The sequence below is a fragment of the Poecilia formosa genome, unplaced genomic scaffold, assembly GCF_000485575.1.
Source record: "Poecilia formosa unplaced genomic scaffold, Poecilia_formosa-5.1.2 Scaffold295, whole genome shotgun sequence".
Lineage (NCBI taxonomy): Eukaryota > Metazoa > Chordata > Actinopteri > Cyprinodontiformes > Poeciliidae > Poecilia > Poecilia formosa.
In genome coordinates this window covers 81,164-94,216 of record NW_006800234.1, presented here as the reverse complement: position 1 = coordinate 94,216, position 13,053 = coordinate 81,164, and the positions used below count along the sequence as shown (strand labels likewise).

At 36.4% G+C, this 13,053-nt stretch overlaps 1 protein-coding gene across 5 annotated transcripts in view; it reads right to left on the bottom strand.

The window, feature by feature from the left end:
* Positions 1-13,053, bottom strand: part of osbp2b (oxysterol binding protein 2b) — a 49,402-nt gene that overhangs the window by 12,915 nt on the left and 23,434 nt on the right. For all 5 annotated transcript variants that reach the window (XM_016681824.1, XM_007572078.2, XM_016681825.1 and 2 more), the window contains one exon: positions 4,478-4,728. In XM_016681824.1, the coding sequence (XP_016537310.1) occupies positions 4,478-4,728 (251 nt within the window). The remainder of the gene's footprint in view (positions 1-4,477; positions 4,729-13,053) is intronic.

Sequence of the window (13,053 nt, the reverse complement as noted above, 5' to 3'; positions counted from 1 at the left end):
AAGGGGGCGTCGTTGCTGCTCTGATTTTATTGCTGGCAGGAGGTTACTTCAGATCAGATATTTATTACATGTCAGCAATTGTTGGCTCTGCATCAGGATTTTCTCAGCCTTCCTCATATTAGGCCTAAAGGTCATTGAACCTGAATGACATATCTCTGTCAACTTCATACTCTGAGACATGCCATGTGACGGTCACAGAGGGTTTAGTAGAAGGACAGAGCTAAAGAATAATGATCTAAAAGTGCTGCGTTGCATTTTACCTCTGCCTTTTTGTCCAGACTCGTGAAACAGGGTTTTTCTTTTTTGCCAAGCTGAATATCTAATCACATGATTGCATTTGGTTTTTTGGTCAATGCCACAAATGTGTTACTATTTCTGCAGAATGTGCAGAACTGCTGATGTTTGAGCCTAATCACTTTTATATATGTGGAGAAAAGGCACCACATTGAAGACTAAGAAATGACATAAAATAAACACGAGCCTACAATGTTTTGAAAAACTTTATCACTCATCTGTTAGTTGCAGTTAGAAGTTATTTAATAGTAGAATGCGTAAAGGTAAGTGTTAGAGTTTAGAAAAAAAGACAGAAAATATTGTTCTAATACACCGTTGTAAAATTAAGAATGAAGAAAAATGAATCACAATTTAAAAAATAAATACAATTCATTTGTCTTGCTCAATATTTCTCAAAATATAGATATTTTAATGCACACCAAGATTGAAAAAAGTACAAAAATCAGCAAATTCATACAATCAAAAGTTTTACAGTACACTGAAGGGATGTTGTTTGAGTTAACAAATGTATTGATGTAATAAAGCGTTATGACATTTAAGATATATATATTTTTTTAATTTAAACTATTATGTTAATTTCCAGCATCATAAAGGACAAATATGGTTTGTCACTGACATTTATGCCAACAAACTCTCATCCAAAACATTCTGTTAGTTTTTACTTAAAAAATAAAAGCACTTTTCTGAAAATATTTTCTGTTATTTGTATTTTTTAAGAATAGAAAGGAGGAAAAAACAAGATGCATTAAAAAAAAATCAGATCAGGTATGACAAAAAAAATCAGATTTTAACTAAGCTTTTAAAATGACAAGACAATGATCGTGTTGCTTAAATTCTTAAAACAAAAAGAAATATACTTTCTGAACAGACTAAATAAAAATCTCCAAATATTTCAGAAACGAGAGACAAGACAGAATATGAGGTTTCCTCGTGGAAACGATAATAAGCCTCTTACCTTCAGCAATCTTGCTTTAATGCCAAGAGATCATTGCTGAGCTTAAATGTTAGGCCTATGTGTGACGTATGAATCAACTTCCTCTGGCAGAAGCATGATATGAAACTCAAAGCAAACTCTAAGATGTTTGAAAGTTCCACTTTTTAAATGCTGACTCCTCAGTACGATCACAGACTACATGTGACTTGTGGTGTGTTGATGAATAGAGAATCAGTAACATCAGTCTAACACAGCGAAGGGAGATGCAGGAAAGATTTAACATCATTATCAATAATAACAATAATCAGTCTTAGATTAAACTGCCCAGTTTATGTAACCAAGTCATTTCACAAAGGCTAAACTGAACCTGTTCTCTGAAATTTGCATAACTCATTCAGTTTGTCTAAAGATTAAATTTGCTTTGAACTGAAACTGTAACATTACACTGAGCAGACACAAAATAAACTGAGTTAACCTTTTACGTGATTAAACGATGATAACCCCAAAGAGGCATGCTCTGAAATCCATACATGCACCAAGAGGACGATCCGTCACTAGAGCCACAAACGGCACATATGAGAAGTTAGGTCAAGGTTGACTGACCTAAATTCAAACCTCCTCAGGCTGAAGTAAAAGATGGAATATTGTTAGTTTATAAAACGAAACAAAAAGTTAAGCTGAACAATCCAAAACAATTTATTTATGATTTACTCCGTTTTCTTATGAGACAACAAAAGCGACTTATTTCATAAACATCCAGGCTTTAAAATTAGTGTAGGATTAATTTAATAAGTTTGGTTAAAATCTCATGACATTAGAAATTTTACTCTACAACCTCAGAGTGAAGATGGAGCCAAAATGCCCCAGGTAGTTTAAAAACTAAATATATACACGCATAATGAAAATTCTGCCCAGAGCAGAAGAACAGTAAAGTACTTGCAGCAATGATGATTGTATGATATATTAAAATCAATCAACCTTGAAAACTCTCTATCATTTTACTTTGGATACAAAATTATGTAATGAAAATTTAACAGTATCTTCCAACAGATTATCTAATCTAAGATTAGTAATTTAATCCAATTTGCATGATTCCGTTTTCATATTTCTAAAAAACAAAAAAACCAAAAGGGCGACACTAAAAAGTCAGGACAGCATCACTGAAATGGAAGCACATAATTTAATGCTATGCACCTCCAATTTAATATGGCTTGACTATCACCTAATCATAATTTATATCTACATTACTTGGAAGCAGCACTCCTGAACAACAGACGTCACTGAATCAAGTTGACTCTAAAAGCTATTTTCTGCTTCTCTAATCAGGATGTCCTTGGGAGCAAAGCAGCCGCTCCATAAAAACCTTTCTGTGTTTAACACATGAATCGATTGGTCAATCGATCCAACACATTGCACCCCTGAGGTCAGTAGGTGTGGGTGAGAGTGTTTTCCGTAAGAAAGCTGTTTTATGCTAAGAAGTAAAACTGCTAACTGTTATTCTGCAGAGAATAAAATGAAAACATTTCTAAAGTGTTTGCAAAAGTAATACGTTCCTCTTTAACTTTTTCAAGTTTGTGTTTTGTGAAAATGTCACGTTACAACCACAGACTATACTGTGTGTTCTGCTGATTTTATCTGACAGACAAACACAGAGTTCATTAATATGAAGTGAAAGGAAAATTACACAACTTTCCTTGTTTAACTATTAAAAACCTTGAAAGTCTGTCGGCTTCCTCTGAGTTTTGTATACTTGGACAATCATGTTTTTGCCCATTGTTCTTGGTAAATTAACTCAATCCTGGTCACTTTAAATGGCGACCATGTGTGAATGTCAATTTTCAAGACTTGCCTCAGTTTCTTAATTAGAAGGAGATCTAGACTTTAACTAGTCCATTCTGACACATAAATATTGATCAATCTAAACCAGTCTATTGCAGCTCTGGCTGTATGTTCAGGTTTGTTTGTTTGTTTGTTGTTTTTTTCCCTCTATTTAGCTGAATAATTCATCACATTAACTCTGATCAGCTTTTAGGTCCCTTATAAAGAAAAGCACCCCACACCATGATGCTGCCACCACTATGTTCCACCTTGGTGATGGTGACCTCTGTGATGTACACTGTGTTTTATTTTCTATCCCACACATCGTTTTGCAAGACCATAAAGTTCAGTTTTAGTCTCATTTGACCAAAGTCTTATATGGATATTAAAATACACAACCTTTACTAAATATTTTTTAAAGCTACTGGTTTCCCTGGATCTTAATTATAGCTACCACCATAAAGGTTGCATTGCTTTTCTCTATTGTTGAATGAAGAGTAAACTGAATTAAACATTGAGCCACTGTTTTCATACTATTATTTATGCAAAAAAATATGCAAAAATCATTTCATAGCTATGTGAAATTTAATTTTACAAACTTGAAGTTTGTATTTATAACATGACAACATCAGAAGACATTCAAGGAGTATGAATATTTGCAAGACACTGTATGTGAGGAGTCCAAAATGTACCTCCCTTCAAATTATTTGTGCTCACAGGTAGACACTATTATTTAAAATACATTCACAGCAGCTCAGTTTGTAATACATATAAAAAGTTGAAAGATAGGTAGACAGTTATTACTAAGATCCAGAGACCAAACCCACATAAAAAAGCAGAAAAGAAAAAAAAAAAAGAACAAACCTTGTATTACTCTTTGCTCGCTACAGTCCGTTTAGTCAAGCAGGTTCTGAGATTTCTCTACAAGCTGGTGTCGGGAGTTTGAGAAATGTTGGGGGGCCAGAGCTATTTTTGTCACCCATACTGCATATCATATTTAGTGTTGCTCCTTTGGGACGTCAACCCCTTCCTCATCCACCACTGATAAAACTATGGTAACATTACAGGTTGTAAAACATGGAAGAAACCAGTGAAGTATGTTTGTGTCTTGAAAAAAAAAAACAATTTACAAATGCATAACTTAGACAAACAGACTGTGGTTGCATAAAACCAGTTAAATAAAAGGGGCAATAGATGTGGTTGTGTTTTAGCAGCTTAAATCTGATCTGCTGGGGTGTAAATGTGCCTGTCTAAACATGCAGGCCGCAGCAGGGTGTCTGTGGGACCATCTAATCTCTCATCACTTACTACCCAGGATATCATGGATGACTGGTATTCCTGTCACATTGATCCCTCTGCAGCATGCAGGACACAGACCACTGAAGGCATACTGCTGGTGCATCTTTTAGCTGCAAAGTCTGGAGTACTTACATTGATCATAGCATTGGAAGTGATGCGGAAAAGGGTGGCTCTCTCGTTAACTGCCTTGATCTTTTCCCCTCCCTCCAATGGGACTTTCAGTCCTTCCAGTTCACTGAGGGAACGCTGCAGGGCGGCTCCATGCTTGGCGATTAGGTCGTTACAAGTGCTGAGGTCATCAAGCTTGCTGACAAGTATCTTCAAGGTACCCTGGATCTCGCTGCGGTCCGACTGCGTTGTAGGCTCCTCATCTCCTGAGTCATCTGGAAGGGAGAAGTCACATAAAAAAAATGCTCAACAAAGATAAATTATGTATTAAGATTTTTACCCAGGAGCGTTTTTCTATGGAGTACCCACACAGCATTGATAAACATGCACAAAACCTCATTAAGAAGTGACACATCCCATTAGAGATGCATGAACTTGACTTGTAGATACATAAATTAATGTCCAGTTTTCAGCACTAAGTAAAGCTCACTATTTGAGATCTGGCAGAAAGCTTATTGGAGGCATATATAAATAGAAACAGTTGTGATGTCAAATGATAAAGATGCCATCACACATTTTTCTTTTCTACTAAAAAAAACATCAAAAAAAAGATGGGGACAAGGCATTCAAGAATTGTGGAGGAAAACACCCAAGGCTGAACTACACTGTTCCAGTTTAAGCCTCGTTTTACATCCATATAAAACACTTTGCAAGAAAAACAATACAGATAACCAGAGAACATAGGAGAAATAAGATCCAGATCTATGAACAACTTTGTTGATGAAGTCACTAACAAACCTTTCGAAACGGGGAAGAAACTCACTGAAATTAAAATCTAATGCATGAAACTGCTTTTATTGAGGTTGCAAAGAATTGCTTAAGTGCAAAATAGGGAGGATACTAATATCATACCAAAAATCTACATATTGACAATATATTTGGCAAATTCAGAGGACTGACAGTTAAGTACATCACATCTGATGTATATTTTTGGTGGTCAAGATACTAAAGAAGCTCACAGAGAGAGAAGGCGGCATTGTGGAATGGTTAAGAAAGTAAGAAAACTGTTTGCAAACCATAATCAATATCATCATTGTGACTTTTCTCAATAGCATCTAAATGGTTTTCCTGAAATGAAGTATCTTCACTGACTTTGGAAATGTTGGCAGCTTTTTAAAGAACTCATAATAGAGATATCGTCTTCAGATCTCCTTTTTGTAGAATAAAACTGCCCTGGTAAACATAAGCATCCAGCTTCTTCTATGCTTCAAATGCCACAACAAACATGCAAAAAAAAAAAAAAAAAAAGTAAATATGGTAGCTGAAGGTTTACATTACTTCACTGGATTCAAATTTGAGCAGCAGCTTGTTTGAGTGTCCAAAAACAAAAAAAAAGCAACCAACACCAAAAGACGCATGTGTACATTCACTCATAAATCTTATGAGTTCATAAAATTTTCAGCATCTACAACTAAACAGAAATGTGAACATTAAAATATGTTGGACCATGCACAAGCAGAGTCCTGCAGATGTATAGAGACAACTGTAATCCCAATAGCAAAAACATGTTGGTGGCAACATCACAATGTGGAAATGCTTGTCTTCAGCAGGGAAGAGGTCGCACCTAATGAAAAGACGGATAACAGGAAAATCAGACAGTCCTGGAATAAAACCTGTTCCAGGACTGAGAACAGGTTGAGAGACTAGAAACAGGAGCAGAGGTTCACCTACCAGCAGAACAACAACAACAACTCCAAAGCCAGAAACTCCAACAGAATTAAATGAATTTGAATCAATGGTCTTCATATGACAATAGGTGAAAAGGTTTGCAACATTGCATGGGTTTGACTGCATGCCACTAGTCATGTTTGAGGAGGAGCAGCTGAAATAGTGACAGCATAACTAGTTAAAATAAAAAATAAAAATACTGTTAGAACATATGCTTATTTTGCTTTGTGGATCAATTAAACAGTTTTGAACAACTACCCAATAAAATGCTATGGGATTCTAACCAGGAGTTAATAATGCTTGGAAAAATCCTAATAGTGCTGGCTATAGCCTGCTGGTTTTTATTTTTGATCTGATAACTAGGTTTAACTGTTTAGTTTTGAGGAAAACTTCGCCTTCGAACCCCAGCTGCACAGAGAGAAAAATACTGAGAGAAGGGAATAGAAGAATCTCTCACCATGTTTGCATTCCTGGGCATCCATTTTCAGCCAAAGGTAACCAGAGTTCATTGAGTAACAAGCAACACAAACACACACTAAACTCTAACCCCCGAGGTGCTGTAAGTTGTCAAACAGATCTCCAGAGAGACACACAACGACCACACTATGAGAAAAAATACACACATCAAAACAATCCAGCTGAGGATTGGCACAGCAGCTCGCCAACAAAAACAAAAGCAAACCTGGAATTGAAAATGACACCAGGAATCCACCTATCACAGGCCAAGAGATGAGGAGGATTCAAGTTGCACAGAACAGCAACACAGTCACTGATGTGAAAGTAAAGGTACAGAAAAAAGACGGGCTGAGTGTATCCAGCCGTTGTCTGAAGGGGTCGTGGTCCGATTCCAAGGCAGCAGCCAATAGGAAATGATCTGAGTGTGTTCTGAGAATTGGGGAGGATAATAAAATCAGCCTTTAATTAGCAAAGCATGACTGTACTAGAACAGCTATAAGTTTGTTGGCCAGTTAGCAAGTTGGTTAAGCATTTCCTTTCAAAAGAAAATAATTATCTCCCTTCTAACAATATTTGATTGTACAAATGAATTTGTCAAAATGAGAGATATAACATTTGATAAAATACATTTTGCTGATTCAGCACCAATGTTGCTCCGGTCTGGTGAAAAAAGGGCCAAGTCAAAAAGTGATTCGATTTACTGGACTACCTACACTCTGCGCCTCATCTACAGTCATGAGATCTTGGGTGATGCAGATTTTATTATTATCATTATTCATTTATTTATTTTTAAGTCTGGCCTGGTGATTTAGATTTCGACTGATCACAGTTTTCATTCTAAGGAGCATAGACATAAAAAAAAACAACCTGTGATGATGTTTGATCTGTCAAACACTGACCAAAGCCGTATACTGAAGCAGCTGACTGATCAATTGAGTGGAGCGTTGCCGGCAGCGATTTGGATGTGGCTTTGGTCAGGAAAGAGCTGAGTAAGCCAGATCTGTGTGGACAGTGACTGTATGGAAAGGTTTCCATGTGACGCTCAAAGGGAAATCTTTCAAAATCAGAGGATATGTTTTCTTATAGATCTTATAACCAGTGAACCTCGCCAAAAACAGCCAGATCAGCAACAAAACATTTGCGGTAGACAAATGTTCAGTGCCAAATGTTTTACTGAACAGCAAAGTTGTCACTAACAGAGCTACACAGTGCTGTATGCTCTGCATCACAGTCAGGTTTCAGAGCCCTGAAACCTGATTTCACTCTCTGTAATTTCAGAGAGTGAAATTACAGTATATATTTAGTATAGATCACTTTAGTTCTGCTAGGAACATGGCAAGCACAGGAGAATCCAGAAAAAATGTGGGAATCCTGTGGCTAAATTAAAATATTCACTAACCTCTGTGTCACACAGATTTCCTCTCATATCCCCAAAGACCTGTTGCCCTTGTAATTGTTCTCACTGACTGCAGTTGTTTTTTGGCATGCTACACATGAAACTGATCAGCTGTATGATACACCAGGCAGTCATTATGCATGTAAAAGCTAACGAACTAAGAAGATACCAAATTAAGTGTTTTGGATTTACATTACTTTAAATTTATTTTCTTTTGGCTCCACTCCATAAAAATGATGAGTACTTCCTTTCAAAAGCAAAATGTTGAGTACAAAAAGTGTATCTGGTCTTACAAACCTTCACCTCCAAGATGACTCCTGTTTCCACAGACATAAACTGCGATTGAAAGTATTGACTAGCTGCTCCTTTGAAAAAGGTATCACTACATAAAGCTTTTTAGAATTATGTCAGAAATATCCTTTCTGCAACGTCCTCTCAGTTCACTTAGTCGGCTCTTTGTAGCATCGACAAAATGGCAAGCGCCACCAGACAAGCATATATAGTGAAGAGGAAGGCCATTTAAAATCAGTAAACATCAGCAATATATCACTTGGTACAAAAATTTAATATTAGCTTTTATATAAACTTTCAATAACTCAATAGCCTGTTTATGGTGTCATTTTATTTATAGTAAAGCCACTCTTTCTCATTTCCGAGCGCTTTCTTCACACCAGCAGATGGATGGGTTCTCACACCAACGTCGATGTCGAGAGGCAAGGACAGAAGCCCATTACCACACTAGTTATGTCTCAAGGTTACATTACCTCCCCCTGCCCAAGCAGCCCAACACCTCCGAGAACGCTCAGTAGAAACACATAACCAAGCCCGTTTCTGATTCATCGGCTGAAGGTAACCTGGACGTTTATGACATAAAATTAAGTAACATGTAAGACAGTAGGGCTGCAAGTAACAATTGATTATTGTAACAACTAATCAAAAAAAAAATTATATATGTTTATGAACCCCTGCTCAAACACATGTCCATGAGCAGTGAATGCTTGATACAACAACTAAAAAGTCAAATGATAACGAGCAAACCCTTTTCAACTCGAACATGCCTAACAGAGTGGAACACATATCAGAATAAAGTAACACTATAAAGGCAGCCCCAGACATGGTTACTAACCATGTTTTTAAATACAAGCAGCTTGTCCTAGAGAGCAGAAGTACAATAACTGAGAGGATCTTTCCTAGACCTTCATATGTCATTCAGGGAACAACTAAACGATCTTCATCCAGACCTGAGAGATCATTTCAAGTCAAAGACGGTGGTGAAAAGTCAGGGCTGTGCGACAAAGCCAAACCGCTAAGTGCTTTGCGGACTTCTTAAAGGGTTGTAAACGTTTTTCTAAAATAAAACATGTTTGTGAAATTGCCACTGAAGCATCATGACACCATTGCTGTTCCTCCTGAGCCAAAAGTGAATTAATAGGATGGTTCTGCAAACTGGATTGTATGTCATATTTTTTAAATCATAATGTGAGCTACACATGACTGACAAGTGGTTAAAATATCTGAGTTGACAAGAATAGAAACAAGTTTCCATATGACTAGAGGGATAAATTAGGGTCATTTAGTTTAGCTTTAATTGTTAAGCCTGTTGCAATGAAACATTTGTCAATAATTTTAGCTCATTTTGATTATTGTAAAAACAGTTCCATAACGTAGATATAAACCTGAATAAAGTTTAAACACTATTAATGGAAGTACCTATGTGCTGTTCTGCTTCCTGCAGCAAACATTACATAAAAGCAACCAATAATTCTGCAACTGAACATGTATTTGACGCTTTAATCCTCCCTTATTGCCCTCCTGTGCTTTTAGTAAAAACAAAATTCTGGATATAGGTGGGTAATAAGGAAAAAAGCAGCAGAAGAGGTAACAGGAGCATGTAATTAGGTGAAGAGAAGTCTGGTATCTCGCTGTCAGATTTTGTCTCTTTGCTAGTCACAGAGGACAGGCTGTCAGATCAGTGGAGTCAGGCTTCCAGCTGACAGCACATCACGGTGTTGGCAGAAAGATGAGGACAAAGAGCACATATAAAGGCACATGGGAGAGATGTGCTGCCCCATTGGCTTTAAAACTGTACATAAACTCACTACTACCCCTAATTTAAGGAGAGACAACTGTACTGTAGTTACAACTCAAATTTTGCAAAAGAAAACAGCTCAAATGTTCTCTGGAAGATGTGAGCATATCTGACATGGATATATGAGTATCTTGGATCTCTTTAGAGAACAAATTTTGCACATTCCACAGACTGTACAAAGCGGTGGGCAAAGTCTCCCACTATCAGAGGCAAAATGAGAAATGAAGGTTCAAAAAGTGTTTTTAAATTAACTGCTCTTAAGTGCTGGCACCAATTTGTTCAGCTTCCAATGTTCCAACATTCAGTAAGTTTTCTTAGATCTACTGTTTATCCCATTAGGTAGACTGACTACCTCCAGACAGTAAATTGGACCCTTTAAAACAATTCCTTGTGGTAAACAAAGTTTACGTAGCAACTAATAAAATACAAAAAAAGTACCTGTAATTCTAAACTGCTACTTTTTGCATCTACAAAAACAGTCCTGTAGTGAATAATGACATTTATTATGAATCTATTTATTTATTGTTTTTACTGTTTTTACATCCAAACCAAAAGTTCTTGAGGCAGTCAATGACATACTGATTTTTATAGCTTGACATTTTTTTAAACTGTTTTAGCAGCACTTCCTTGAAAAGGTTTTTTTTTTATCTCAAAGGGTTTTTATACTGGTAAAATAAAGGTATTTTATTTTTTTTTTAAAATAATAAGATCTTTTCAGGAAGTCTGGCTCACACGGGCTGATGTAGCCAGATTAAACTATAAACTCTACAAACACTTGACGATCACTCCTGAGTCACAGCTGCTACAGACTTTATAACCAACAATACATGCAACAAATCTGCATTCAGACTCTGACAGAATGGAAAACTTCAAATCACCACACAAACACATTCAAGTTGTTCATCAGGTTTTAGCCCACAAATAGATTTCAATTCATGCAGAGAGTCATTTCCCAAGGATTCCTATCAAAGACCATTTACAGCACAGACAGCAAAGAGAGGAAGGATAATAGAGTATGTATAAGGGTAAAAATGAGAAGAACGTTGGAAGCAGCAGAGGATGAACAGGGATGCTTCCCAGGGGATGGAAGTTTAATCCTGTGCCTGTAATTGCTAACTGACTCCATAACTCCCCAGAGATCCATCACAAACCGAGGAGACATCAGGTTTAACCCAGTAATTTGGCTCTCAACCCTCCACTAGCAAATGAGAAACAGCACATTGCAACTTATCACTGTCCCCAAAGTTTTAGCCAAGCAGCTCTGGCAGTGCTTCTAACCCAACGCAGACAGAAAGAACCAAACAAAAGTGAAGATTAACGTCCCACTGCAGCCACTAAGCAGTGAGTTTTAATTCAGCAGCATGTGCTGTGATAGACAAAAAGAGAGAACACTCTGACTCATGGGTCTTTTATACTCCGCTATGCTGAATTTATTTCAAAAACTTTCAGCTGGGTCGAACCTTGAGAGCACATAGGTTTGGTTTACTGCAGTGCCTGTATTGAAGGTTTAGGTCATCAATTGCTCCAAACCCTAACAATACGAAGTGAGCTCCTCCGCATGTGTTGAAAGTAATACCAGAGCTACAGCAGTAAAAATGCCATTTACTCTGGAAATAGGGACAAGCAAAACTAAACATTTTTCTTCAGCATCTGAATCACAAACTGACAATAAACTCAAGGTTCAGAACATTGCTTGTGAAAATCCAAAATCAATTGTGATGGATTGTCACCTTTTATATCATGTTACCCCCTTTTTTTTACTCCAAGAAATAATGTCATAAAAATGCAAGAACACATTTTCAAAGATCAATAAACTTTAAATTCTAATGAACATTTAACACTGCGAGTGGAAGACACTTCAGATATCCAACATAAATAAATAAAAACTACGGAAACAACAAATAAAACAAATTATGAAGTCTCTGTAAACAAGTTGAGACCAATGCTCCAGACTGAAGACTTTTGTCTTCCGATCTTTGGTGGAAAGAGAGAAAAGAGAGACAATAATACAAATGGAAATGACCTAGCTTATTTTTAAAAAATCATGCAATTAAATTATTTACACATCACATCAACATTAGAAGGTTAAAATATTATTTCAGCTCACAATATTGTCAAATAAAGGCACTTTTTATAGGCAGAGTTCTAAATGTCTTTAGCTAGGTCTGATTTCTGAGCATTTCAAACATTACAAATTATTAATATAAACCATAAGGTGTGGTGTTGGTAAGAAAAAGAACGGAAGATGTTTTAGGATGTTTAGTTGAGCTACAGTTTGATAATCAAACACTGAAAGGTTTTCAATATTTAAGGTTACTGCCGTTCGTCACAGCAGCATTAGCTGACCAAGAAATCGGGGAAGTGAAATTTATAGATAGCAAGGACTTTTCATAGCTCACAGACTAGTTTCAAAAACAGACTTTTACTTTAAAATATGAAGGTAAATAATGAAGTTTATGAAACGTGACTCAAGGAAAAAAGCCAGGCATTTTGATTTGTGTCACTGATTTTACTTTTTTAATGTTTTTTAACATTAACACTTCAAAGCTGAAGTGTTAATGTAATTGAGGTTTCTTTCTGTCTAACATCCTATTTTCCCATAAAACACTTCCTTAACAACAGTGTTAGGAAACAACTTTGTGTGACATTTAGAAACCATGTGCTTTCAGAGTTTTCTGTTTTGTAACCCATGACATTAGAGGTATTTAATATGCAGACTGTTTTTTTTTTTAAGAAAATAGTGGCATGCCACTTGAATCCTTTTACATTTCTTCAGATTACAACCACAGATTTGTATTTTGCCAGAATAATTCAAAACAGACCGACAGAAAGAAGTCTATATCTGGGAAACAGAAATAAAAGGATATGCGGTTTTGTAAACTGTTTTACAAATAAAAGTCTTAAAAAGGGAATCTGCATTTTAACTCAGCC